The sequence below is a fragment of the Salmo trutta genome, chromosome 17 (genome assembly GCF_901001165.1).
Source record: "Salmo trutta chromosome 17, fSalTru1.1, whole genome shotgun sequence".
Classification (NCBI taxonomy): domain Eukaryota; kingdom Metazoa; phylum Chordata; class Actinopteri; order Salmoniformes; family Salmonidae; genus Salmo; species Salmo trutta.
The window spans coordinates 53953409-53978980 of NC_042973.1; the positions used below are offsets into that span (position 1 = coordinate 53953409).

Genomic DNA, 25572 nt, shown 5'->3' on the forward strand with positions numbered 1-25572 from the left:
ACAGGCCCGTCTCCAATGAACCTTTGACACAGGACAAATTTGGCAAGGATGTTGCATTATTTTCAAAGTGGGGGTTTGTATATATTTTAACACCAGTGACATGAAATTGAGGGACAGCTATTACTTTATTAAATTATTTGTAATATTTATTTGATATTAGTTTTTTTAAGTAGTCCACTAAATAACTATAATACTTTCCTTTGTATTATGACATTTAAAGAGGGAGAAAAATGTCACTAAAACCATGACTCCTGACCAGAGGAACAAGACAATTTCATGGTATTGAACGTGCTCTACAATATATTAAAAAAAATGTTTGCAATATAACCATGTTACATATGTTTTGTTAATAATAAAACACTTCAATCAAAGCAAAAAAAAAAAAAAAAAAAAGTGTGTCATTATCTCACAATTTTAAGTGGTTTTTTTTCTGGTGATTAAGGCCGGGATAGGAAAGCCACCATTTTCATAGAATGATCCCTTAAGCAAAGTCAACATTAGAATGCAGTTTAAACCACCTACGACCGAATTTCTCTAATGCGCCTAAAGTCGTTTTCCGGTGCTTTGTCTCCTTTATTTATTGATGTGCATATTCATATATTTTATGGAGAAAGGGTTGGAAACACGATCTACATTGACTACCTACAACTGGTAAAATAGTTGTCAAAACGTGCGCGCGTGCTGCTCTGTTTACGTGACTCAGCCAATAGCTGTTGTGCTCTCTACACTCACCCCTCCACACCACTCACTCACTCAGCAACAGCCTGCCTCACTGCCTGACAGTCAGCAGCAGGTCATAGTGAAATACATGTTTTTTAAGAGAAATACCATGGCGGCCGCGGTGCACCTTAGAAATATCACAAAAATCCGCGACCAATACATTTTCACCCGCGAAATCGTTTTCAAGTAGCCCAATTTGTAAGAACTGCGAACATACCAACACCGCCCGGAGCGCTTGAAGAATATGCGCATGCGTACTGCAAGGGATCAAGGTGGGGCGGAACTATAACGTATATGGGCGGAACGTGCAGAACGTTGCAGATAGACATTTAACACCTAGAACAGTTAGAGGCAACAATGTTCCAATAATAAACGCGATACATTTCTATATTCAGCGGTCTGAATGTTGTGCACCACTGCTCCTCTTGGCTGACTATATGTATTTCATATTGCAACAAGGCCGACCAGAGCAGAGGATAACCATTGAAGCTTGCGGATTATTTTTCGACTTTTCACATTCTGGAGAATTTAGAGAAAATCTGTGTGTTGATCTCACTAGTTTGTGACCGAGTTGAGTTAATTCAGCGGTTTACATTTTGCTCTATGGTTGAGACGCCGTCGTGTTGTTTTCATCAAGATCAAGAACACTGACTGCATCATCATGTTGAAATCGTTTTAACTGAAGCGAATGTAGATTACAGCTGTCTGGCATCTATTCCATCCACGCGCTGGCTGCCTCTGCGTTCTATCAATAGGGATGCATCTATTGACATTTTGTTCCATTTGATAGGTAAGCTGTTGCACGACTGTTGTTGCCCTATGTTATTCAAGCAAACAAATGGACAGATCCAGAATCACGAGGGGATCTCGAATTTTAGTAATCTAGTTGCTTGCATCGTGTGTTCTAACCCACTCTGCATCTTCCAAAATCACAGGTATTATGGCTGCTTCTTCTCATAGTTGTAGAGGGATGGGATGGTCAGACTATTTTGAGTTTTAGGGCCAACAGGGATTCTGCTCAGAAGTAGTGCACTATGTAGGAAATGGGTTGCCATTCGGGAAGCACCCACTGTCTTGTACAGTAGCTTGCCTAATGAGAGTCACATAAACTGACTGAGCTTCAGTTCCTTGAACTTTGTCAACAGCTAGGCTATTTCCTTCTTGTCATCTTGATCTATTTGCATGGTGTGAGTTATTGGTATGATTGCAATGCTTAGGCGCACCCTTTGATTAGGCAAGCAGTGTTTCAAACCGTAGAGATTCAGTATCTGATGACGACCACTTGTTCTGACTGTAGCCAGCCAATTGGTGAGCATCTTGCCATAACTACCAGGATTGCACACACACTCAGTATTGTTGCTCTGAGATTGTGCGCTTAGGAATGTAATGATGGAAAGAGTCATGATCTCTCTCTCTCTCTCTCTCTCTCTCTCTCTCTCTCTCTCTGGCACTCTCTCTCTCTCTGGCACTCTCTCTCTCTCTGGCACTCTGGGTGCAGCTGTGTCAGAACCACCAAACAGCCTCTGCTGTCCTCTCCCTGGGCTCACAGAAAGGCAGCATTATGCCTGGTAGCTCAGGCGGGTACAAGGGGCCAAAATGGAGTGGCAGAGGGTATTGCTGAGCCCCCAGATGGTGACCTGGCTGCTTCTCAAGAGGGTGTCACTGAGCTTTTAGCATCGCCAAGCCAAAAACATGTTATATATGCTGGGATGGATGGATGGGCAGCTTTGGAAGACTTGGCTGAAATAGGGCTTTGACTGCTTACATGTCTGTGTGAATGATGAGCTATTGCTCTTTGGCAACCTTAACATTTCAAGTTAATTATGCTGTAATAAATACATGCAAAATGTTACTCACTAGAGCTTGCATTAAAAAACAACACTCACAGGAATCTAACTCAAGTTCAGAGAATACCCTTGGGCCAAGGCAGAAATTCTGTGGGTGAATGTGTGTTCGTGTATGTGTGTACATCTGTCAGAGAGACAGAATGCCCCCCTTGGGCCAAGGCAGTAGTTCTCTCAGCTCAGTAAGGCCACTGACCTCTGTCACTGACCCTCTCTATGGACAATAGCCAGCATGCATAGTCACAATTCTCACACACAGAGAGCTCCACTGTAGCCGGATGGTGCTCCACAACTCAGAGAACAGAGAATGGCAAACCAGTGAAAGAAAGAATGGAGCTGGATGGAACTAACTGAGTAAAACTGTTACTCCGACTTGCTGGCTGAGCATGGCTGTGACGCAGCGCCTAGCTTCGTCAAGTGGTGTATCCAAAAGTTATTAGCACTTTGGAGGTAGCAAGAATAGGCTTTCTCACACTACCTATAGTGGCTAGCTTAGAAGCCAAACTGATAACCTCCGTTTCACCTTTGTTTCACTTCGCAATATCAATGGGAGCATATCGGTTTGGGCTCCAGGCTATGTCGTGATTGTGAGGGGTATGCTCAATGCTGCCTATGCTGATAGTGATAATGCTGCCTGTAGTGTAATGCCCTCCCTGCCAGTGGAATGTTTCTGGTGATTATGCAGTGTAATTATATCCACCTCTCAGCCAGGTCAAATAGTGAACTGTCCTAATGTGAGTCACTTTGCTTTACCATTACATAGCCTAAGTCTAGTATTGGCACAGCTGTGTCTTCCCTACATCATCAGGCAGGCATATCCAGGTCAGATGGTGAACTTTCCTAATGACTTTGTTTTAGAATAGAGTAGTATACTTCTAACATCCCATAGGGAAATATGCTTTGCAACAGTACATGACATACAGATGACATATATACTGTGGGGTCTGAAATTATTGACACCCTTGATAAAAATGAGTATAAAATGAATAATTAAAACACTGAGCTATATTGTATGCTCTACAAAATGAGGAAATTATATTGTATATTATATTGTTAAAGTCAATGGCATCATGAACTTTACCCAGTACCTACCAGGACATTTTAACCAAAAAACCTGGTTCCTCTGCCAGAAGGCTGGAACTTGGCCGCAAATGGATCTTCGAGCAAGACAATAAACCCAAGCAGTACATATCAAAATCCCGAAAGAGATTGTTAATTGTCCACACAATCAACATTTTGCAATGGCCATCTGTCTCCAGACTTAAAACCCATTGAAAACCTGTGGTTTGAGGCAGTCCATAAGCCCAGACTAAGGATGTATGGAGGAATGGTCTAAGATCCCTCCCAATGTGTTATACAACTCATAAAACATTTGAGAAAAAGGGCCAGTGCCGTTATCCTCACAAGGTGAGGTATTGAAAACAGGGGTGTCAATAATTTTGACCCCAACCTTTTGAGAAAAAAATATGTTACTTGTTAAACAAAATCTCTTTCTTTTGAGCAATTGTGTTAGTATCAAATAATATAATTCCCCAATTTTTTTTGAGCATACAAAATAGCTCAGTATTTTAATTATTTATTTTATACAGTTATTTTTGCTCATCTTTATCAAAGGTGTCTGACAAGACAGACATGCATAAATACACACTATTGCCACAGCTGTTTTTTCCCTTTATCATCTTCTACTGTAGGAAAATGACCATTTGATTTGTTTTACCAGCAAACTACACTATTTCCAGAAAGGCCCATTCTGTAATTCTCATTTTAAACAAATGTTCCTACTGTACCCCACAGCTACAGATTTAAAACTAGCCTCTTTTATGATGGGTCTTCTCTAACTGAGAGATGTTCAATGCTTTTGAACAATATGTCGATCCGCTGGTTGTAGCCAGTGGGGTTAACAGGCTTTTGTCAACAATATCTTCTCCTGTGGTTGTGTTCATTGGGCACCAAACAGGACCGAAACAGGGAGGAACCAACTGAACTTTTTGTTTTCTATTGAAAATTGTTTTCTGTTGTGCACTAAGTAATGCGATCGTGTGGTTTGGCTGAGATTAGGCCTAGCAGACTTGGCAGATTCAAAGCTGACTGAAACGGGTCGGGTCTAGTCTGGATGCAAACCCTTGTCATTTGCAGTGGGATTTTCCCTTGCCGCTCTGAAGGACGTACAAACAGCTCTGAAATGACAGCCATGTATTTCCCTTCCTGTTGATCTGAAAGGGAGACTGTTTGACTCCTCATCAACTTTACTTTTACGAGCCTCTCAAAACTTGACTGTAAAAACCAACAACAACATGATTTTGTTGCTTGTGTATACTCATCTGAATTCATCCAACCAAAACTGTAAAACCGACAATAAAACCACTATTTCTGGGTGGTGTTCATTAGTCGCTAAACGGAAGAAAACGGGGAGGACCTGAAACTAGTGGTGTTGCTGACTGTAGCCGGATCTAGCTGTTGTCCCTGAGGCGGATGAGGTGGTGTCTATGTTGTTGACTTCCTGCTCTGTGGCTCTACATGAACATCTGCAGCCTGTCAGCCTGTCTGTCTGTCGGACCCAGCTAGATGGCTCTCTGGCACACTCTCCTCTCAGAACTCCTTCACTCACTGTACCAGTGGCTCTCTCACTATCTGCATCGCTTATAGTGTACCTGGCTAAGGCTCTGTTCGTCTGTCAGACCCAGCTGGATGGCCCTGTGGCACACTCTCACAACTATCTCCCTTACTGTACCAGGCCCTGCTGCTTCCCTGCACCAGGCTAACTGCTGCATGGGGGCATAGCAAAAGCAGCCCAAGCCTGTATCACGCTCTCACACTAAACATTATCTTCCTTACTCTTCCAGGCTATCTCTGTCTCCGGTTTCCCTCCCTCCCTCCATCTCTTACTCCTTGGCCCTGGCTTCTCCCCTGCTGCTGCTGTAAAGGCCTGATAGCAGGGCAGCAGCAGCTAACAGCAGCATCAAAGTATCGGGCTGTAATCAAACAGAGCATCCTCAACCAAACGGAGCCCCGGAGGGACAGAAACAGGAGGAGGGATACTGAGACCCTACATGGCTGAACACACACACACACACACACACACACACACACACACACACACACACACACACACACACACACACACACACACACACACACACACACACACACACACACACACACACACACAGACAGTATGAGGATGGCTACTGAGACCCTCTACACAGCTGGAGGAGGGAGGAAGGGAGAGAGAGACAGGGATAATTACTGAGGCATGGTCTACGTCTCAAATGGCACCCTATTCCCTACATAGTGCATTACTTTTGGCATCTCAAATGGCACCCTATTCCCGACATGGTGCACTACTTTTGACTGGAGCCTTATGGGCCCCGGTCAAAAGTAGCACACTATTTATGGAAGAGGATGCCATTTGGGATGCAAGCCATGGGGCAGGGCTGGTAGTGGGAGCATGGTGGTTATGGGGTATTATGTTTGTGCACATCTCTAGGTCTAATGTGAGAGCTTGCAAGGTCCACGGTTAGCCATTATGTAGTCTTTCTGTTGCAGGGCTATTTTAGTGTTTGATGCAATAAGGCCTAGATACTGTATGTAGGCTAATGATTGAGAATTCAGCATAATAGTATAATTTTACTTGTGATACTAAATAAATAATCTGGACAGATCACTTCTCACTCACCTTGCCTAATATCATTATGTAATTATAGTTGTCTATGCATTGTTGTTTTTGTCTGTGAGTTCTGCATGTAGCTTAGTGAGTTCAGTGAGGGTAGTGCACTCACTGCAACAAGGGTGTGGCAGACATCTTCCATGGTCCGAGGAGGGAATTCTCCATACCTTCATACCTGTCTACCTGTCTCGTCTTGCTGCTAGGTCTACTGGCTGCTGTTGAAGACAGCCTAGAAACAATTGTTCCTCTACATGCATACATTAGTTTAGACTAGAGTAGACACACCACTCGTCTTGCATAAGACATTTAGCAACTTGACGGAAAATGATGAAAAACCTGTTTGCTTTGCTTTGAACCCAATTGGATGAGAATGAATAGCAGAAGGGATAGGTGTTTGCAAGGCTGTTCTCCACTTGTTTATGTTTTTCAGTTGATAAAATAAGATCATGACTTTATTATCCCTCATGGGGTCATTTTAGGACAGTTCCAGGCAAGATAAATACAATTGATAAGGAAAAAGAAACAGTGCAGTTGATGTGCGATGGTGTGGACGACATTTCCCCTCAGTGTCTCTGTGTCAGTATCATAGGGCTGTATGCTTCATGGTGTATTTAGCTGTGGCTCTAGTCTGTACCAATATCACAGGGCACAGTATTTCTCCGTGCTTAGGCTCCCAACTGGTTTGTGTTAACCACTGGTTTGTGATTTGGAGTGCATGGCCCTTTCTGTCTCTGGTTTATGTACAGTAGTGTTCGTTAGCTGTGCCTTTGTAGTCTGTAACAGTAGTATCACAGAGCACATCATGTCTCCATGCTGAGACAGGTTCTCATTGAAGTTAACTTCCTGGTTCCTGATGTAGCCTCAGGCACGTCACGCACGGCTGGCCTTGTACTCTACTACCCTTTTGTACGGCTTGCACTGCAGCATGTAGGCTATAGACCAACAAACTGTGTGAAACCTCATTGTGTGCTGGACTCTGGTGGTGTCTTTCAGCAAGGACATAACCTGGGTTCACTTCGCTGAATTGTCAGTCAGGAACCCAGGCTAGCAGAGATGTAGCCTGCAACAATCAGAGAATTCCTTACATTACAGACCTCTGGAACTAAAGTGTGTCTTACCCACAGACTGTATCAGATCAGGGCTGATTGACTATTCAGAAAGACAGGGGTCACAGTAGAAAATGAACTGGAATAGCTCACAAAGACTGTGTTGTCTGCTTCCTGAAAATGGAAAGGCTGTGGTTCGATGAAGAGGGAGCCTTCTGGAAATGGCTATAGCCCTTATCTGTTAAATGTGACACCAAGACATGCTCAATTATGTTCCATTCACTCACACATGCTGGGCTGGTAGCCTGCTGCTACTTTGATGTTGGCCTATTCAATGACTTTTATACACTGAGCTGAGCTGTTGCTTAAAATAAAGGTTAAATAAAATAAAAAAGGGAAATCAAAAGTGCCATCCCAGGCAGGCGTGGTCCTTGTTGTTGACCCATTCCATAGTTGGTGATGTCACTGTTCCACTGGGGTCTTTAACCAGACCCATCCTGTGGCTATCTATCAGTTAAAAAACCCAGTTGTATTATCATACAGATAAATCTAAATGTAAACATAGATAAATCAAATAGATATTTCTGTGTTTATTGACTTCAAAGCATCAGTTGATTGATGGGTTTCTTCTTGTTGTAGTTCTGCACTGCAAAAGTCTGGTGATTGATGTTTCATCGTCATGAGATGTATTATCACAAACTTAAGCAGTTGTTTAGATCTTCTGCTCTGACAGTCTCTCTTTCATCTATTTCTTTGTACATGTATGTAGAAATTGTGTGCAAGTGCCTCACACATTTCCACAGCATGTGGAACTGAACAGCCTGAGCCCATTGGTCATGGTAGTTCAGAGATCATAAGACCGGGAGGATCCCTTCAAATATGTTGTTTCTTCCTCTGCTCCAAAGATATTTATTTACCTTTATTTTTAACTAGGCAAGCCAGTTAAGAACAAATTCTACAATGACGACCTACCCCGGCCAAACCCTAATCCGTACGACGCTGGGCCAATTGTGCGCCGCCCTATGGGACTCCCAATCACGGCCGGTTGCGATACAGCCTGGAATCGAACCAGGGTCTGTAGTGATGCCTCTAGCACTGAGATGCAGTACCTTAGACAGCTTCCCATTCAAAATTCCCATTCCCATTAAATGATCCCTAAACCTGACCCTTAAACCCTAAAATAGCATTTTTCCGTGTGGGGACCGCCGAAATGTCCCCACTTGTCGGCATTTTCTTTATTTTACTATTTTTGTGAGGACTTCTGGTTCCCTCGAGAATAGTAAAACCAAAAACATACGCACATACTAACTGCCTTGACCTGATTTACGCCATTCTGTTAAAAATGTGTCTATCTGTAACGTAGTAACAATGGAGGGAGCATGCGTGTTTTCAAAGGGAAGTGTGTTAGGCCTTACTTTCTCTCTGACTATCAGTTGCTGTGGCCTAGCTGTAATACTAATGCCGTGCAGTCATTGTCTGTGCTCTGTCTTACTCTTTCTCTCTGTTTCTCTCTCGCTCTCTGTTTCTCTCGCTCTCTTTCTCAGCGACCCCACCCTAGTGTAGGATTAATCACAGTCTGGGCTCTCTGTCAGGCAGGAAGTTCACCATCAACAGTCCGCTCAGCATTGTAATGGGTTTTCTCTGTGACATGTCCGTGGGAGGAAGTGACCTCATGTTGTGGCACAAGACGCTAGTTACTCAGTCAGGGTCATGTTAATTTCTGTGCGCAATGTAAAGCGTTTTAAAAACGCTTCACAACGGAAAATGAAAATGAGTGTTTCCTATTGGACCAGGACCCTGTTTGAGTGTTTTCTTTTGTTTGGTTCCCTAAGGAACACGGCCCAGAACTCATCCATGGGAACTGACCCTTGCTGAAAGGAAGTGGTTTGTCCCGGGAGGATGGCATCACCCATGGGCCATGCATTTACCACTCGTGCATAGAAATAGAGTAACAAGAACAGGAAAAAGTCCCTCAGACTACCCGTTCTAGTGATTCTATTTCAATGGGTTCGGGGATGATGACACCATCCATGAGCCATGCATTCACCATTCATGTCACGTGGCTCTGCTACTTTTCATTTGTTAGGCCTCGTGGAAATACTTTCTGTAAGTCAATACAACCATATGTCACTGACTGCATCAACTATAATGAAAGAAGTTGTAACTGACTGACCGCAGTAAATATAAAATAAATACTTTTTACTGTAAATGCTTCCCTCCTTATGGTCAATGCCTTCTAATCCAGAAGAGAAAATAAAGATTGAGGAGAATCCTGTAATGATCCTACCACTAGTTTACATTCTCAGTGTTTAGGATAACTATATTAAGCTCTACAGTATACTCATTAGGGCTGAAAGAATCAACTTGAGACTTTTTCAAATATACTCCATATACTGAGTGTACGATACATTAAGAACCCTTTCATAATAGTTGCGCAATGAGGGTGGGCAATGAGCAGCCCAACCTATTGCTGCTGTGACATCGTAATGGAAACTTTGCTTCCCCACAGTTGTGAAAGTGAGATGGAAAAAAATATATACAAAAACGGTTACTTCTGCTTTCTGGCACTGGCTGTAACCGAGTGTTATTTATATTCTCTCTCTTTGGACCTTGTCAAACCCATTCTTGTAATGATTCAATATTTGTACTCCATCTATAAATAAATATATCTGACCACCCACATGAGAAACATCATGGTTGAAATAAAATTGTACTTCACTTTTTTGCTTTCACATGTCCATATTTGACCTTGTGGATTGGTGTACTGAATGTCCCAAATGATTGTTGTGTTTAGGCGATGACTGTCTACTTAGGTTGTCCACTGTATTGCCTGTTATGGTCTCTTCTTCTCTCTCCACAGGTGTTGTGTGTGTGTGTGTGTGTGTGTGTGTGTGTGATGGTAGCGTTCGGTGTGTGAGGCCTGTAAGAGGAGACCCACTGCCTCCTCCCCTTCAGGATGTCTGAACCCCAGGTGAGACCAGGAGATGATAAACAGATATGGCTGCTTCATGTTGAATATAGAGATACACTATACCACCTATCATTGAGCTGGTTTATTGCTGAGTTGGGGTCAATATCAATTCCTAATTTCTTTTCATCCTGATAACCACTCCTGTCCCTCAGACACCAACATGGCCACAGGGCACAGAGTGTGTGGCCAAATACAACTTTAAGGGCACCACAGAGCAGGACCTGCCCTTCAACAAAGGAGATGTCTTAACCATAATCGTGGTGACTAAGGTAAGGTACCTAACTCTCTCTCTGGCGGGGGAGAATAGAAAACAGGCCAAATGGTCCAATGATTTACAGTTTGAGTCTACTTGGTGTAAAAAAATATACACTACAACACTTAAACAACACAATGTAACTCCAAGTCAATCACACTTCTGTGAAATCAAACTGTCCACTTAGGAAGCAACACTGATTGACAATAAATGTCACATGCTGTTGTGCAAATGGAATAGACAACAGGTGGAAATTATAGGCAATTAGCAAGACGCCCCCAATAAAGGAGTGGTTCTGCAGGTGGTTTGTGGTCACCACATCTCAGTTCCTATGCTTCCTGGCTGATGTTTTGGTCACTTTTGAATGCTGGCGGTGCTTTCACTCTAGTGGTAGCATGAGACGGAGTCTACAACCCACACAAGTGGCTCAGGTAGTGCAGCTCATCCAGGATGGCACATCAATGCGAGCTGTGGCAAGAAGCTTTGCTGTGTCTGTCAGCGTAGTGTCCAGAGCATGGAGGCGCTACCAGGAGACAGGCCAGTACATCAGGAGACGTGGAGGAGGCCGTAGGAGGGCAACAACCCAGCAGCAGGACCGCTACCTCCGCCTTTGTGCAAGGAGGAGCAGGAGGAGCACTGCCAGAGCCCTGCAAAATGACCTCCAGCAGGCCACAAATGTGCATGCGTCTGCTCAAACGGTCAGAAACAGACTCCATGAGGGTGGTATGAGAGCCCGACGTCCAGAGGTGGGGGTTGTGCTTACAGCCCAACACCGTGCAGGACGTTTGGCATTTGCCAGAGAACACCAAGATTGGCAAATTTGCCACTGGCGCCCTGTGCTCTTCACAGATGAAAGCAGGTTCACACTGAGCACATGTGACAGACGTGATAGAGTCTGGAGACGCCGTGGAGAACGTTCTGCTGCCTGCAACATCCTCCAGCATGACCGGTTTGGCAGTGGGTCAGTCATGGTGTGGGGTGGCATTTCTTTGGGGGGACGCACAGCCCTCCATGTGCTCGCCAGAGGTAGCCTGACTGCCATTAGGTACCGAGATGAGATCCTCAGACCCCTTGTGAGACCATATGCTGGTGCGGTTGGCCCTGGGTTCCTCCTAATGCAAGACAATGCTAGACCTCATGTGGCTGGAGTGTGTCAGCAGTTCCTGCAAGAGGAAGGCATTGATGCTATGGATTGGCCCGCCCGTTCCCCAGACCTGAATCCAATTGAGCACATCTGGGACATCATGTCTCGCTCCATCCACCAACGCCACGTTGCACCACAGACTGTCCAGGAGTTGGCGGATGCTTTAGTCCAGGTCTGGGAGGAGATCCCTCAGGAGACCATCCGCCACCTCATCAGGAGCATGCCCAGGCGTTGTAGGGAGGTCATACAGGCACGTGGAGGCCACACACACTACTGAGCCTCATTTTGACTTGTTTTAAGGACATTACATCAAAGTTGGATCAGCCTGTAGTGTGGTTTTCCACTTTAATTTTGAGTGTGACTCCAAATCCAGACCTCCATGAGTTGATAAATTGGATTTCCATTGATTATTTTTGTGTGATTTTGTTGTCAGCACATTTAACTATGTAAAGAAAAAAGTATTTAATAAGATTATTTCATTCATTCAGATCTAGGATATGTTATTTTAGTGTTCCCTTTATTTTTTGAGCAGTGTATATATATATATATATATTTCTAATTTCTGTCATATTTCTACAATTACATATAAAAAGAATGTACAGTACCAGTCAAAAGTTTGGACACACCTACTCATTCAAGGGTTATTCTTTATTTGGAATATTTTCTACATTGTAGAATAATAGTGAAGACATCAAAACTATGAAATAACTCATAGAATCATGTAGTAACCAAAAAATGTGTTAAACAAATCAAAATATATTTTAGATTCAAAGTAGCCACTCTTTGCCTTGATGACAGCTTTGGCATTTGGCATTCTCTCAACCAGCTTCACCTGGAATGCTTTTCCAACAGTCTTGAAGGAGTTCCCACATATGCCGAGCACTTGTTGGCTGCTTTTGCTTCACTCTGCGGTCCAACTCATCCCAAACCATCTCAATTGGGTTGAGGTCAGGTGATTGTGGAGGCCAGGTCATCTGATGCAGCACTCCATCACTCTCCTTCTTGGTCAAATAGCCCTTACACAGCCTGGAGGTGTGTTGGGTCATTGTCCAGTTGAAAAACAAATGATAGTCCCACTTAGCGCAAACCAGATGGGATGGTGTATTGCTGCAGAATGCTGTGGTAGCCGTGCTGGTTAATTGTGCATTGAATTCTAAATAAATCACAGACAGTGTCACCAGCAAAGCACCCCCACCTCCATGCTTGACGGTGGGAACCACACATGTGGAGATCATCTGTTCACCTACTCTGCGTCTCAAAGACATGGCGGTTGGAACCCAAAATCTAAAATTTGGACTCATCAGACCAAAGGACAGAGTTCCACCGGTTTAATGTCTATTGCTCGTGTTTCTTGGCCCAAGCAGGTCTCTTCTTATTATTGGTGTCCTTTAGTAGTGGTTTCTTTGCAGCAATTTGACCATGGCCTGATTCACGCAGTCTCCTCTGAGCAGTTGATGTTGATGTGTCAGTTACTTGAACTCTGAAGCATTTATTTGGGCTGCAATCTCTGAGGCTGGTAACTCCAATGAACTTATCCTCTGCAGCAGAGGTAACTCTGGGTCTTCCATTCCTGTCGCGGACCTTCATGTCTTAAAGTAATGATGGACTGTCGTTTCGCTTTGCTTATTTGAGCTGTTCTAGCCATAATATGGACTTGGTCTTTTAGCAAATAGGGCTATTTTCTGTATACCATATCTTGTCACAACACAACTGATTGGCTCAAATGCGTTAAGAAGGAAAGAAATTCCACAAATTTACTTTTAACAAGGCCCACCTGTAAATTGAAATGTATTCCAGGTGACTACCTCATGAAGCTGGTTGAGAGAATACCAACAGTGTGCACAGCTGTCATCCAGGCAAATGGTGACCACTTAGAAGAATCTCAAATATACAATATTTTTGATTTGTGTAACACTTTTTTGGTTAATACATGGTTCTAGGTTTGTAGAATAATAATGAAGACAGCAATGTATAAAATAGTCAAATTAAAGAAAAACCCTTGAATGAGTAGGTGTGTCCAAACTTTTGACTATTACTGTAGTTCAAAAGATAGTTGCGTTTTTTAAAGGATGAACTTTTGGGTTGTTGTTTCAGTAATTTTCTCTACCTCTGTACAGTATTTACTCAGTCAATCCTGATCTGATACACAGAGTTTTCATGACATTTTCTGTTCCAGGACCCTAACTGGTACAAAGCCAAGAACACAGCAGGTCGAGAAGGCACCATCCCAGCTAACTATGTCCAGAAGAGGGAAGGGGTGAAGCAAGGGGGCAAGCTGAGTCTAATGCCGTCAGTACAGTACAGTCATCGTAGCCTGGTTAAAGCAGACTGAATCCTTTAAAACATTGCTCATCACTCCGTTGTACTGACATTTTTTCCAATAAATGCACTGCCTGTGTTGTGTTGTTACATTACTTACCAGTAGTGTAGTAACACAACAAAGATATGGGAGTCATGAGTACCTTTTTAGGTTTAATAGTCAATTAAAAAAAATATATATATATATATATATATAACTAGGCAAGTCAGTTAACAACAAATTCTAATTTACAATGACGGCCTAGGAACAGTGGGTTAACTGCCTTGTTCAGGAGCTGAACGACAGATTTTTTTACCTCGTCAACTCGGGGATTCGATCCAGCAACCTTTCGGTTATTGGCCCAACGCTCTAACCACTAGTCTACCTGCCGCCCCGAAGTTACTAGGGTATAGTTCAGGGCTCGCCAACCTTATTCCTGGAGAGCTATCCACCTGTAGGTTTTTGCTCCAACAGTAACTAACCTGATTCCGCTTATCAACCCTCTAATTATTCGAATCAGGTGTGCTAGATTAGGGTTGGATTGAAAACCTACAGGACAATAGCTTTTGAGGAACAGGGTTGGAGAGCCCTGGCTCTAGTTCAAGTTTATTATGCCATTTCTAGGTATTGAAATACATACATAGGAATGCGTTTTTGTAAGAGCTCTCAACAATTAAACCATAAAAACAGTCTGAAGTACCTGTATAACATAAAGGTGAAAGCACTCTATGAAACAAATAAGAAAGGGCTCAGGTTAGGTGACACCATGAGTTGCAGTTTACAGTTCAGACTTATACTAAATCTGGTTGAAAGTGTTTGTTTTTCAGGATGTTTCTGTGTGGTTGTAGAGTACAGATGGGCTATTTGTCGTGGCAGTGAAGCCACTGTTATGTGAATATAAACCACAGTTGGGCTGAGCTGGGGCTGGGCTGAGTCCTGGCTCTGTCTGACTGCAGCCCTGTAATTGTAGCTAGTGCTCTTCTGTGTCTGTTTCCAGCTCTCGTGTGTGTGCAGTGCCGGGGGGTCAGTCGGGTTCTCAACTTACTGTTAGTTAGGATAGTAGAATACACAAGGTGAAATTTCAAAATTGAATAGTGCATTAGCAGTTTTTTTCTTGTTATGTCAGTCACTGTCAATCACTCAATTAGCCCATGTCAGCTAACATTTTATACATTTCTAGGTAAGTTAGTCTAGCCAGCTATCTAAACCTTAAGCAGTAATCATGGCCAAGTTACTGACCTTGCACGCAAGGCACGTCATATGAACATGGCATAAGTCATGGCAAAATTGCAGGAAATTGGCTTTAAATTTAGCTTAGGGCCCCCAAAAAGCTAGAAATGTGTGTGTGTGTGTGTGTTCAGCTCTGCAGTCCTGTGTGTGCACTGCACGGTTTCCTGCTGAATCTAGAAATCTCCCGCATTCAGCCACATGCCTAAGTTCTAAGAAAGTGTGTGTTTGTGTGTCTGCACACGTATCTTTTTTTCACTAATTGGTCTTTTTACCAATCAGATCAGCTGTTTTGCCAAGACTCTTTTTAGACATATTAGTGTTAGTGATTGCGGTGTGTGTGCTGTAAAAGCACTTTGTGACAATTGTTGATGTAAACTCGTCTTTATAAACAAATGTGATTGATAAATGAATCCCCATCCACCCCTACAGATGGTTCCATGGTAAGATAACTAGGGAGCAGGCTGAGTGTCTCCTGATCCCCCCAGAGATGGGTCTGTACCTTGTGAGGGAGAGCACCAACTACCCTGGGGACTATACTCTGTGTGTGAGTTGCGACGGCAAGGTGGAGCACTACCGCATTGTCTACAAGGAGGGAAAGCTCAGCATCGACGAGGAGGCGTTCTTCGAGAACCTCATGCAGCTTGTTGAGGTGGGGGGGGAGAGATAAATGAAATAGTTATCTTCAGGCCAGTTTCCCAGACACAGATTAGGTCTATTGCTGGACTTCAATAAAGATTCTCTATTGAGCATGCTTTTTAGTCAAGCAGTTCATTAATCTGGGTCTGGGATTTCTCCCTTCTTGGTCAAATAAAGCTGTCTATTGTTTTACAATCAGAGTGTGTGAGCCATACAAATGGTGTGACCAAGTGTATACAGAGTTGATTTCCCTGTTAGCTACTGTAGGTGCTCTGGCCTCTGCATCTGTTCCCTCATCAGAGCCACACACACAGTTCCTGGAACAAATACACTGAACAGGATGTGACAAAGAGGAAGTGACAGCGGCAGGCTCCAGATCATTTCACCTGAAGACACCCGGCAGCCGGGTTTTACTTTCAAAACCACCCTCTCTCTTCCTTCATCCATCTGGCGACACACTATACATTAACTCAGTGTTGGAGTCATTTTGTTGGTCTCAAAAAAGGATGTCAGTTATTATTTGAAAGCCTACGAGGTGTTGTTGACATGCATTTTTTAAAACTTGACCTCTGATTATATTTTTAACCATGCTGCCCTCTGTTGGTTACGGCTAGTATGTTGAATGAGTCCATTAAAAATAGACTGTATCAATTGAACCTTTGAAACGAAGACCCATATGCATTTTGTTCCATTTTCATGTATTCAGTTATCCCAAATGTTGATGATGTCATCAATATTGGCAATCTTTTCCCTTTCTTGGCCTATGTTATTGACCCACGTCTTCTCTCCCTGTCCTCAGCACTATACCAAAGATGCAGATGGTCTCTGCACCAAACTGATCAAGCCGAAGCTGGAGGAGGGTACTGTGGCAGCCCAGGATGAGTTCTCCAGGAGCGGCTGGGCTCTCAACAGGAAGGAAATCAATATTCACCAGTCCATAGGGAAAGGAGAGTTTGGAGGCAAGTGGCTTTGTGAAAACGAGTGTCTGTAGCTGTGTTTAAATAGGTTTTATCGATGACGACTCTGTTGTAACCTGTTCTAGGCAGTCTTCTCTAGCTTAATCCACCTCATTCTGGTTCTCTTGGAGTGTGTGAATATGGCTTATTAAATTCTCTCATTCTCACTCACATGTTTCTCTTTCCCTCAGATGTGAAGGTGGGAGACTACAGAGGGACCAAAGTAGCGGTGAAGTGTATCAAACACGATGCTACAGCACAGGCCTTCATCGCTGAAGCTTCAGTCATGACGTAAGTCAGAGCCCGAACCAAACTTCTGTTACATGTTCCCTTTCAGTCAGTCAACTTCAGTACAACACACTATGGGTAGTCGCACTCTCGCGACTTCAATTGAAGAATGAAAATCATTCCTGACAAGGCCAATGAAATCTGCGCCTCTTGGAAGCCCCGCCTTCCACAGGTGATAAGCGTGAGGCTCGGATTCTTTCAATTATTCCGCTTTTTACCTCGATGTAAGCAGGAATGATTCACGCTACTAAAACTAATTGGAACAAGAGACTGTCTTACGTTGCACCAACTAAACGGCCCCTTTATGGTAGAGCATGCTCACCTCCTGGACATTGTGTGCTGAAGTTTGTATGGTTCTCATAGTTTCCTAATCACAAACAATTAGTTATTCTCCGGATTGCTTGGCCTGGCTATAGCAATAAGTTAGATGGCTAAGGCAACGACGAAGGCTAACAAGCCGTATTCGGGTTTGTGACAATGCCCAAATGAATAAAAATATACTCACTTTTGTTGTCTTGTATGTCTCGGCTCGGTGCATACTCTGGCTGCCCTCACTCGAATCAGTTTGTGTGCGGGACTAGGGGACGGCTGGCACTGTTCGCCTACTAGTCCACGGCGTATGCTCTCTTGACAATCGTGTAGTATTCTTTAGGGGGCTTGGTGTTTCCGATAATTACTTTCTCTCCCGGGTGCCCGTACATCGCCTGAGTCTGAGTTGCGGGACGCAGAGATGGATTGAGGCGTTGGTCAGGTCAAATGTCTCCCGGCTCCTGTGCACTCTGTCGCCGGTTATGGGAGGCGACTCGAAGAGAGAGGGCAGGCAGGTTCTGTGGGTATCCTCCCTTCGCCTGTGTCTGCCATGGTTAAGCACTGTTTGCCTCTGTTCCCAGACTTATTGCTGAAGGATCTGGTCCTACGTAGACTTTCGAGACCAGGCTAGCTAACAAGCGATGCATAGCGTGCTAGCCAGGTTAACTAACTTGCAGAGTTAACGGTGGAGTTACTGTGGTAGCTCTCTTGCTTAGTATTCATAGCGTTAAGTCGCTTGGTTATTCTAAACGGACTGTGCTGCGGTCAAAGAGGCTAGCTAGCCTAGCTTAGACGAAAAGCCTCATGGCTAATTAAGTTTACTAGCAACCCCTGTCCTATTTTATATTCCTGGAGTTGGATGGAGTGGAGAAAGCAGGTTTGGCAAGCAAAGCCAGAGATTTGGTTCCTGAGAGGGCCAATCTGATGGCTAGAGGGTTACCTCTGAATATTATTGCTACTGTTCAGTCCGCTAGGGCGCCCGCCACAAGGGGTCTGTATGCGTATAAGTGGCAAGCGTTTGAGCTCTGGTTCCAAGATAGGGCTGGTTCCTTTTCAGTGCTGTGTGAGGGACATCCTTATGTTCCTACAGGAGCTTTTCGAGCAGGGGCGGGCATTCTCCATTTTAAAAGTGTACATAGCTGCTATTTCAGCATGTTGTGGGAATTGACGACACCACACCGGGGGCCCAGCCTATGGTCGTACAGTTCCTGAAAGGTGTGCGCCATCTCAGACCGGTCTCTAAACCTATTGCGCCCACATGGGACTTGGCTTTGGTTTTGGAGACGCAGTGTGTGGCTCCTTTTAAGCCTCTTGAGTTGGTGGATCTGAAGATCCTCTCCTACAAGATCTAAACGTATTAGGGACCTCCACGCATTATCTGTACACCCTTTTGGTACTCAGTTCGTCCCATCTAAATGCAGCTTTCACCCCCCGAAAGCTGCATTTACAGGTCTTTAGTTTTTTGCGCTATTTCCCTTTTTTCACCTCCTCCTTTTGCTTCTGAATGGCAACGGAGGTTACATGCCCTGTGTCCAGTACGAACTTACGCACATACATTGAATGGGCACGGAATATCCGGTTATGTGACCAACTTTTTGCCTGTTTTGCTAATCCAGCTCGCGGCGGGGGGCTCACTCTCTCTAATGATAGATAGATAGATAGATACCTCTGTCTAAGCGGCATCTCCCACTGGCGTACTGGACACCCCTGCAGCCCCCGCAGGTGGGGGGCCCACGAGCCCTGTCCTCTATCTTTTTTTTTCAATTTATTAAATCATTTTTGACAGTAACCCGATTTCGTTTATACTGGTGAACCGGCATTTGAGTTGTGTGGTTGCAATATCAACAGTCCCTTATATGTGGCATATCATGGCATGCATCATTCAAGATTGAGTTTAAATTGTGTGCAGCGCAATGTACATAATGCACAATGTCTCAGGAAAGACTGTCTGTATATAAATAGTTCGGCCCCACAACCTGGACCGACAGGCCGTGGTGAAAACATTTGCACACAAAAAAGGAGGACTTCAGGGGAGTCTCTCAAGTTGGATTGAATTTAATTTAGTATCCGTTGGGGTCGGCTTAGGCCGGGATTCTATTTTCCCATAGTATGTTGTACCGAAGTTGACTGACTGAAAGGGAACGTGACGTAATGACTATAACTACTGTTCACTAAAGGAGGGAAACAAGGTACAACACACCTGTTTGGCCCCGCACGCCCGTTCCTGGGCTCGGTGAAGAGAGATAGTAAATTAAAGGAATGAATCCGAGCCTCACCCATATCACCTGTGGAAGGCGGGGCTTCCAGCGAGGTGTGGTTTTTATTGACCTTGTGAGGCATGATTTTAGTTCTTCAATCAAAGTCACAAGAGTGTGACTACCCATAGTATATTGTGCCTCATTTCCCTCCTTCAGGGAACAGTAGTTATAGTCATAACATTACGTTATCAATCTATCAAGCAATTGCTTTCCGGCCTCATTGTTTAATTGTTTTCCTTGTTTACTGCAGGCAACTGAGACACAATAACCTGGTCCAGTTGCTAGGTGTCATCGTTGAGGAGAAGGGAAGCCTGTTTATCGTCACTGAGTACATGGCCAAGGTAGGTGGCTCCTATGATTAAGTTAAATAAAGGTAATGCATTAATAGATAGATATATAAATAAAGAACCAAAGAGCTTTGAAGACCTGTTTCTCTATTTTCCCTTCTCCTCAGGGCAGTCTAGTGGACTACCTACGCTCCAGAGGTCGGACAGTGCTGGGTGGGGATTCCCTACTCAAGTTCTCAGTGTGAGCATGATAATGATTTATCCCTACATCTTGAATGTTATCAGAAGTTTGCCGACAGGGGCTTATAGCGGCCAGTTGGAAATGTAACGTTGTCCATTTTAATCATCATTGTCAATGCCTCTTTAAATATCAACCGTTCCCCTCCCTCTCCTCTGTAGTGACGTGTGTGAGGCTATGGAGTATCTGGAGGCCAATAACTTTGTCCACAGAGACCTGGCGGCCCGTAATGTTCTGGTGTCAGATGATAACATCGCCAAGGTCAGCGACTTCGGCCTGACCAAGGAGGCCTCGTCTAATCAGGACACAGCCAAACTGCCCATCAAGTGGACCTCACCAGAGGCCCTGAGGGAAAAGGTAGGCTAGTGTAACGGAGATAAGAACGTGCCGTAAGCTCACTCCACAGCAAGCTTGAAATGTCGGCAATGGTGCTACTGAATTGGATCCTTTTCTATAGGTCAACTGGTGTGTACGTTGTCAAGGAGGGTGGTCACGTGTGTTAGCGAGGCAGAGGGCCCCAGGTTTGAGCCGTGGTAAAGACAGTTTACCCTGAGGGTTGAAGCAATACAGCTGAACTAGAACACTGACATCGGTTTCACGAGTCACTTTACTTATTGTCTTTAGGAGCATACCCTGAATCTGAAATCAACCCTTTAGGAACTTGTTTAAATCGGAGAGGATTGGATAGTTGTAAGCAATATGGTAGCAATTCCACCTAGCCTATCAGATGGCAAGATGGCGCTACCACCATATTACTTACACCTGTCCAATCCTCTGAGATCTACAGGGAGTAGGGGTTAGGGGTCGATTTGTGATTCAAGGTACAGAAATATTATTGTACTGCTGATTTCCACTATATCTATAATATACTGTATGTTTGACACATTAAAATAAGCTTTACGGAAAGGCTGTCTTTCCCGCTGTCTGTTGATAAACAGAAATTCTCCACCAAGTCAGACGTGTGGAGCTATGGGATCTTGCTGTGGGAGATCTACTCCTTCGGACGAGTGCCTTACCCCAGAATTGTAAGTATATTTTTGCCTTTAGAAAGTCAGTCACTCAACTTACTGTTAGTTTTATTCAGAATGTGCAATTTTGACAGTTGGTAGTGCATCAGCGCTTTTCCTCTTATGTCAGTCACCGACAGTCACTCAAATTAGCCCATGTCAGCTAACATTTTATAGATTGCTAGGTAAGTTAGTCTAGCCAGCTATCTAAACCTTGTAGTAATCATGGTCGAAATACTGACCGGTCACACAAGACACATGCCCAGGGGCCATGACATCTAGGGGGCCCCCATTGATTTTTGTTCGTCATTCTCACTCAGATATCATATGAACATGGCATAAGCCATGGCAAAATGTTTAGAACAGCAGGAAATTAGCTTTAAAATGGCAACATCTTCTCACCATCCCATGGGAAAATATGTAGAAGTGCAGTAAAATTTGCATTAAAACTGTACATTTTTCTCCTCGCCCCATGACGAAATGAGTAGAATCGCAAAAAGCTAGAAACGGCCATGTGAATAAAACTGATTGGGCAGGTGTGTTACAAATTGTGACAGCTGTAGAGTATATGAATTTGGCAGTTAAGAGTCAATGTAGTAAATTTGAAATGTGGACAGTGCTATTATGGTCCAGTATAATACTATTCCTTTCAATGTTGTGTCAACATTCTGGCAGGTTATGTTCTTTAGTGATCATGACACCATATAAATAAATGTAATGCAAAATAGATATAAAGTAATTCCTAATCTAAATGTATTATATTTCTGCAAATGATACTACCCTGTCTCATCTTCTGTTCATCCCCCCTTCTCCTGCCCCAGCCTCTAAAGGACGTGGTACCACGCGTAGAGAAGGGCTACAAGATGGATGCCCCAGACGGTTGTCCTGAGGTGGTGTATGAAGTCATGAAGCAGTGCTGGACCCTGGACCCCCTGGTGCGACCATGCTTTAGAGTCCTCAGGGAGAAACTGCAGCATATCCTAGCCAAGGAGCTCTACCTGTGATGGAATAGGAAGAGGAGGTGAAAGGGGAAGTGGACAAGGATGGCTCTCCTTTCATTGAGGAAGAGGGGGATGTGAGGGAGAAATAGGACGGACAAGGATTGCTCTTCTTTCATGATGGGACCAAAGCCTGATATTATCAAGACCTCAGAGATCCTCCTTCCTCTCTTATAAAAATGTTTTCATTTACATAAGATTGTGTTAAAGTTCACTTGTTTTATAATTTCTCATTCTGTTGAAATGTTGTTGCCACATGTTGGCATTTCCACCCCCCCCCCCCCCCACACACACAGACACACACACACACCTCAGGGTTGCCTGTATGTCTGTTCCACAGTACATTAATGGTTTTATCGGTCTGGCCGACTACAGTGTGTACTCCAGTGTCAAACAAACCCACCCGGGACTGTTGTGAGGTACTATACCCCTTTCACACAATCGTGCTGACCATAACAATACCGTGCTGGCTCTGATATTTTCTTTTCACATGGTCCTTTCCAGCACAGTTACAGGAAAGATGACGGATACGTAGCCTGGCCGGTGCAGTTCGGATTGGCTCGGCTAGTGTGAATCAACCCCAAGTCAGGCAATACACTTCCCGTGTCCTTGCTCTCTACCCATACAGTGTAAGATTGTTACCCCAGTTAAATACGATCTGTGCCAAAATGCCTCCAGAACACAGGGCTATCCCCACAGATACTTCACGCCTCCTCTACACACGCTTGCCTTTTAATTTTTTTTTTTTTAATGTTTTATACATTTGTTTGTTTTTGTTACACATCCTCCTCTCTTATTGCCACAAGTGTTCATCTCACATTTATCAAACTGGAAAGCAGAATAAATCCTCCACTAAAAAGTTACTGAATTCAACATTTCAGGACGATGTGTAACATGACGGAGAGATTGAGATTGCATGGATACATAGGGAAAAGAAGAAGCCATTCTGGAGAGAAAAGTTTTGTAACAGATAAACTAAGGGCAAGTGTATAGAAATAATAAAAATGTAACATGTACATGTGAAAACAGTTCAGAAATGAAAGCTGAAGGGAACCATGCATGTGGAACGAGAAGCCTTTTTTGTACCTTTTAAAGTTGTTTTTACTTTGCTGCCGTTATGATTAAATCATTCCACTTGAAAAAGTTTTGAAAAAGTTGACTGGGATTGTTAAAGTTAGTAGGACTCTTTAATTTTATTTTTTCTTAGTAGTACAGGATTCGATGGGAGGTTTTAGTTTCTCTTAAATGTTTGTTTCTTTATTCATTTCGTCTGTAAACTGTGATTGACTACACACTCCAGTACAGTAGGTGGCGGCATGCACCCTTAACGTTTGTTTGCGGACCGCCATAATATTATACAAGATGGAGGAAGAAGAGGAATAGGAACGAGAAGGAAAAAGAGGGGATTGTTTCACTGTTGCAACTTAGTGGTGCGACGATTAAATAAGCACTGAAAACAAAGGAAGCAACCAGAAAGAAAGTGATGATCGCACAGGTTCATAGATCACTGAGTACATCTATTTCTGAATAAAACAATTAGAATGGAGAAGGAGGCTGATTTATTCTACCGACAGCTGCCAAAAGTGGTAAGTAGCCGTCTATAATATATTCGATTTTTGACAAGACAAGTTGATTTTTTAAGTTTAAACGTTCATGTTAGCTAGCTGACGTTAGCCGGCTTGGAGAAGCTGAGTTAAACGTTCAGCCTCTTATCGGTGGATTCATTGCTAAATATACAAATAAACACATTTTTTCCAGTCTCTAAAAGACTACAATTTGTGTTTTGGGCGGTGCTCCGTCAAAGAGTTTTATAACTAAACCTAGACTAGAGCCTGTCTTCCAATGGGAGCAAATTAATCATAGTAGGCAGAGCAGGCAAGGTAGGCAGAGCCAAGCATGAGCTGGTGAGATCCTATTGGTGCATTCTAGCATTAATTTGCATATTTCCGTTAAGGAACGCCTACTTTGAAGTGCGCGTGTGCAGTAACTCAAATCGCCCTTGCACTCTTTCTAAACAATTTTTTGAAACTTTTATTCAAAGGGTAAAGTCGAACAAAACACACTCCACTCTGTTTGTTACATATTCTAGTTTTTGAAACAGGAAACTGTATGGAGATGTTCCGTACAATGAGAAAATTAGCAGAATGTCGGCCAAAATCCATCTCATTCCATCTTCTCCCACTGCCAGCCACTGGGCTTCCTCCATCACCATATTTGGTAGTGAGTGAAACGCCAACCGGATGCTTTACATTAATATTTGGCTCATTGTACTATCTGTGGCTTCTTGCTCTGGCCCCTGTCCCTTCCCCAAGGCAGGCTTTTTTGAAAAGGAGGCAGACACTAACAACAATCCTTTGGGCAAAACTGAAAAAAAATAAAATAATAATCTAATCAAATGTATTGGTCACATACACATGTTTAGCAGGTGAAATTGTGGGGCGTCAGGGTAGCCTAGTGGTTAGAGCGTTGGGCTAGTAACCGAAAGGTTGCAAGTTCGAATCCCCGAGCGGACAAGGTACCAATCTGTCATTCTGCCCTGAACAAGGCAGTTAACCTTGAAAATAAGAATTTGCCTAGTTAAATAAAGGTAAAAATGCTTGTGCTTCTAGCTCCGACAGTGCAGTAATATCTAACAGTTTCACAACATATACACGTAAATCTATGTAAGGAATGGATTAAGAATATATATACATATATGTCAGAGCGGCATTGGACTAAGAAACAGCGGCATAGAATACAGTATATACATATGAGATGGGTGATGCAATATTTCAGTGATTCTTAATCTATAAGGAATGGATTAGGCAGCAGCCTCTAATGTGCTGGAGATTGCTGTTTAACAGTCAGTGGTGTAGTATAGAATACAAGAATACATATGAAATGGGTGATGCAATATGTAAAAGTGACTAAGATAGTGTGTGGAGTGCAGTTTATACATAGAGTTGAAGTCGGATGTTTACATACACCTTAGCCAAATACATTTAAACTCAGTTTTCACAATTCCTGACATTTAATCCTAGTAAAAATGTCCTGTTTTAGGCCAGTAAGGATCACCACTTTCTTTTAAGAATGTGAAATGTCAGAATAATAGTAGCGAGAATGATTTATTTCAGCTTTTATTTCATCACATTCCAAGTGGGTAAGAAGTTTACATACACTCAATTAGTATTTGGTAGCATTGCCTTTTACATTGTTTAACTTGGGTCAAACATTTCGGGTAGCCTTCCACAAGCTTCCCACAATAAGTTGGGTGAATTTTGTCCCATTCCTTCTGACAGAGCTGGTGTAACTGAGTCAGGTTTGTAGGCCTCCTTGCTCGCACACGCTTTTTCAGTTTTGCCCACATATTTTCCATAGGATTGAGGTCAGGGCTTTGTGATGGCCACTCCAATACCTTGACTTTGTTGTCCTTAAGCCATTT

General features: G+C 43.4%; 2 protein-coding genes across 4 annotated transcripts in view; both read left to right on the forward strand.

The window, feature by feature from the left end:
• Positions 1-1041: 1041 nt before the first annotated feature.
• On the forward strand, positions 1042-23294 carry LOC115152428 (tyrosine-protein kinase CSK). The gene is made up of 12 exons (XM_029697300.1): positions 1042-1510; positions 10138-10248; positions 10401-10517; positions 13822-13934; positions 15604-15823; positions 16610-16769; positions 16958-17057; positions 19872-19962; positions 20076-20149; positions 20308-20503; positions 21085-21171; positions 21975-23294. Exons 2-12 carry the CDS (start codon positions 10234-10236, stop codon positions 22155-22157), a joined length of 1356 nt encoding a protein of 451 aa, XP_029553160.1. The 5' UTR covers positions 1042-1510; positions 10138-10233; the 3' UTR covers positions 22158-23294.
• A 183-nt stretch (positions 23295-23477) lies between these two features.
• mapda (N6-Methyl-AMP deaminase) overlaps positions 23478-25572 on the forward strand; it is a 31537-nt gene continuing 29442 nt past the window's right edge. For all 3 annotated transcript variants that reach the window (XM_029697301.1, XM_029697302.1, XM_029697303.1), the window contains exon 1: positions 23478-23737. In XM_029697301.1, the coding sequence (XP_029553161.1) occupies positions 23693-23737 (45 nt within the window). In that variant the 5' untranslated portion in view covers positions 23478-23692. The remainder of the gene's footprint in view (positions 23738-25572) is intronic.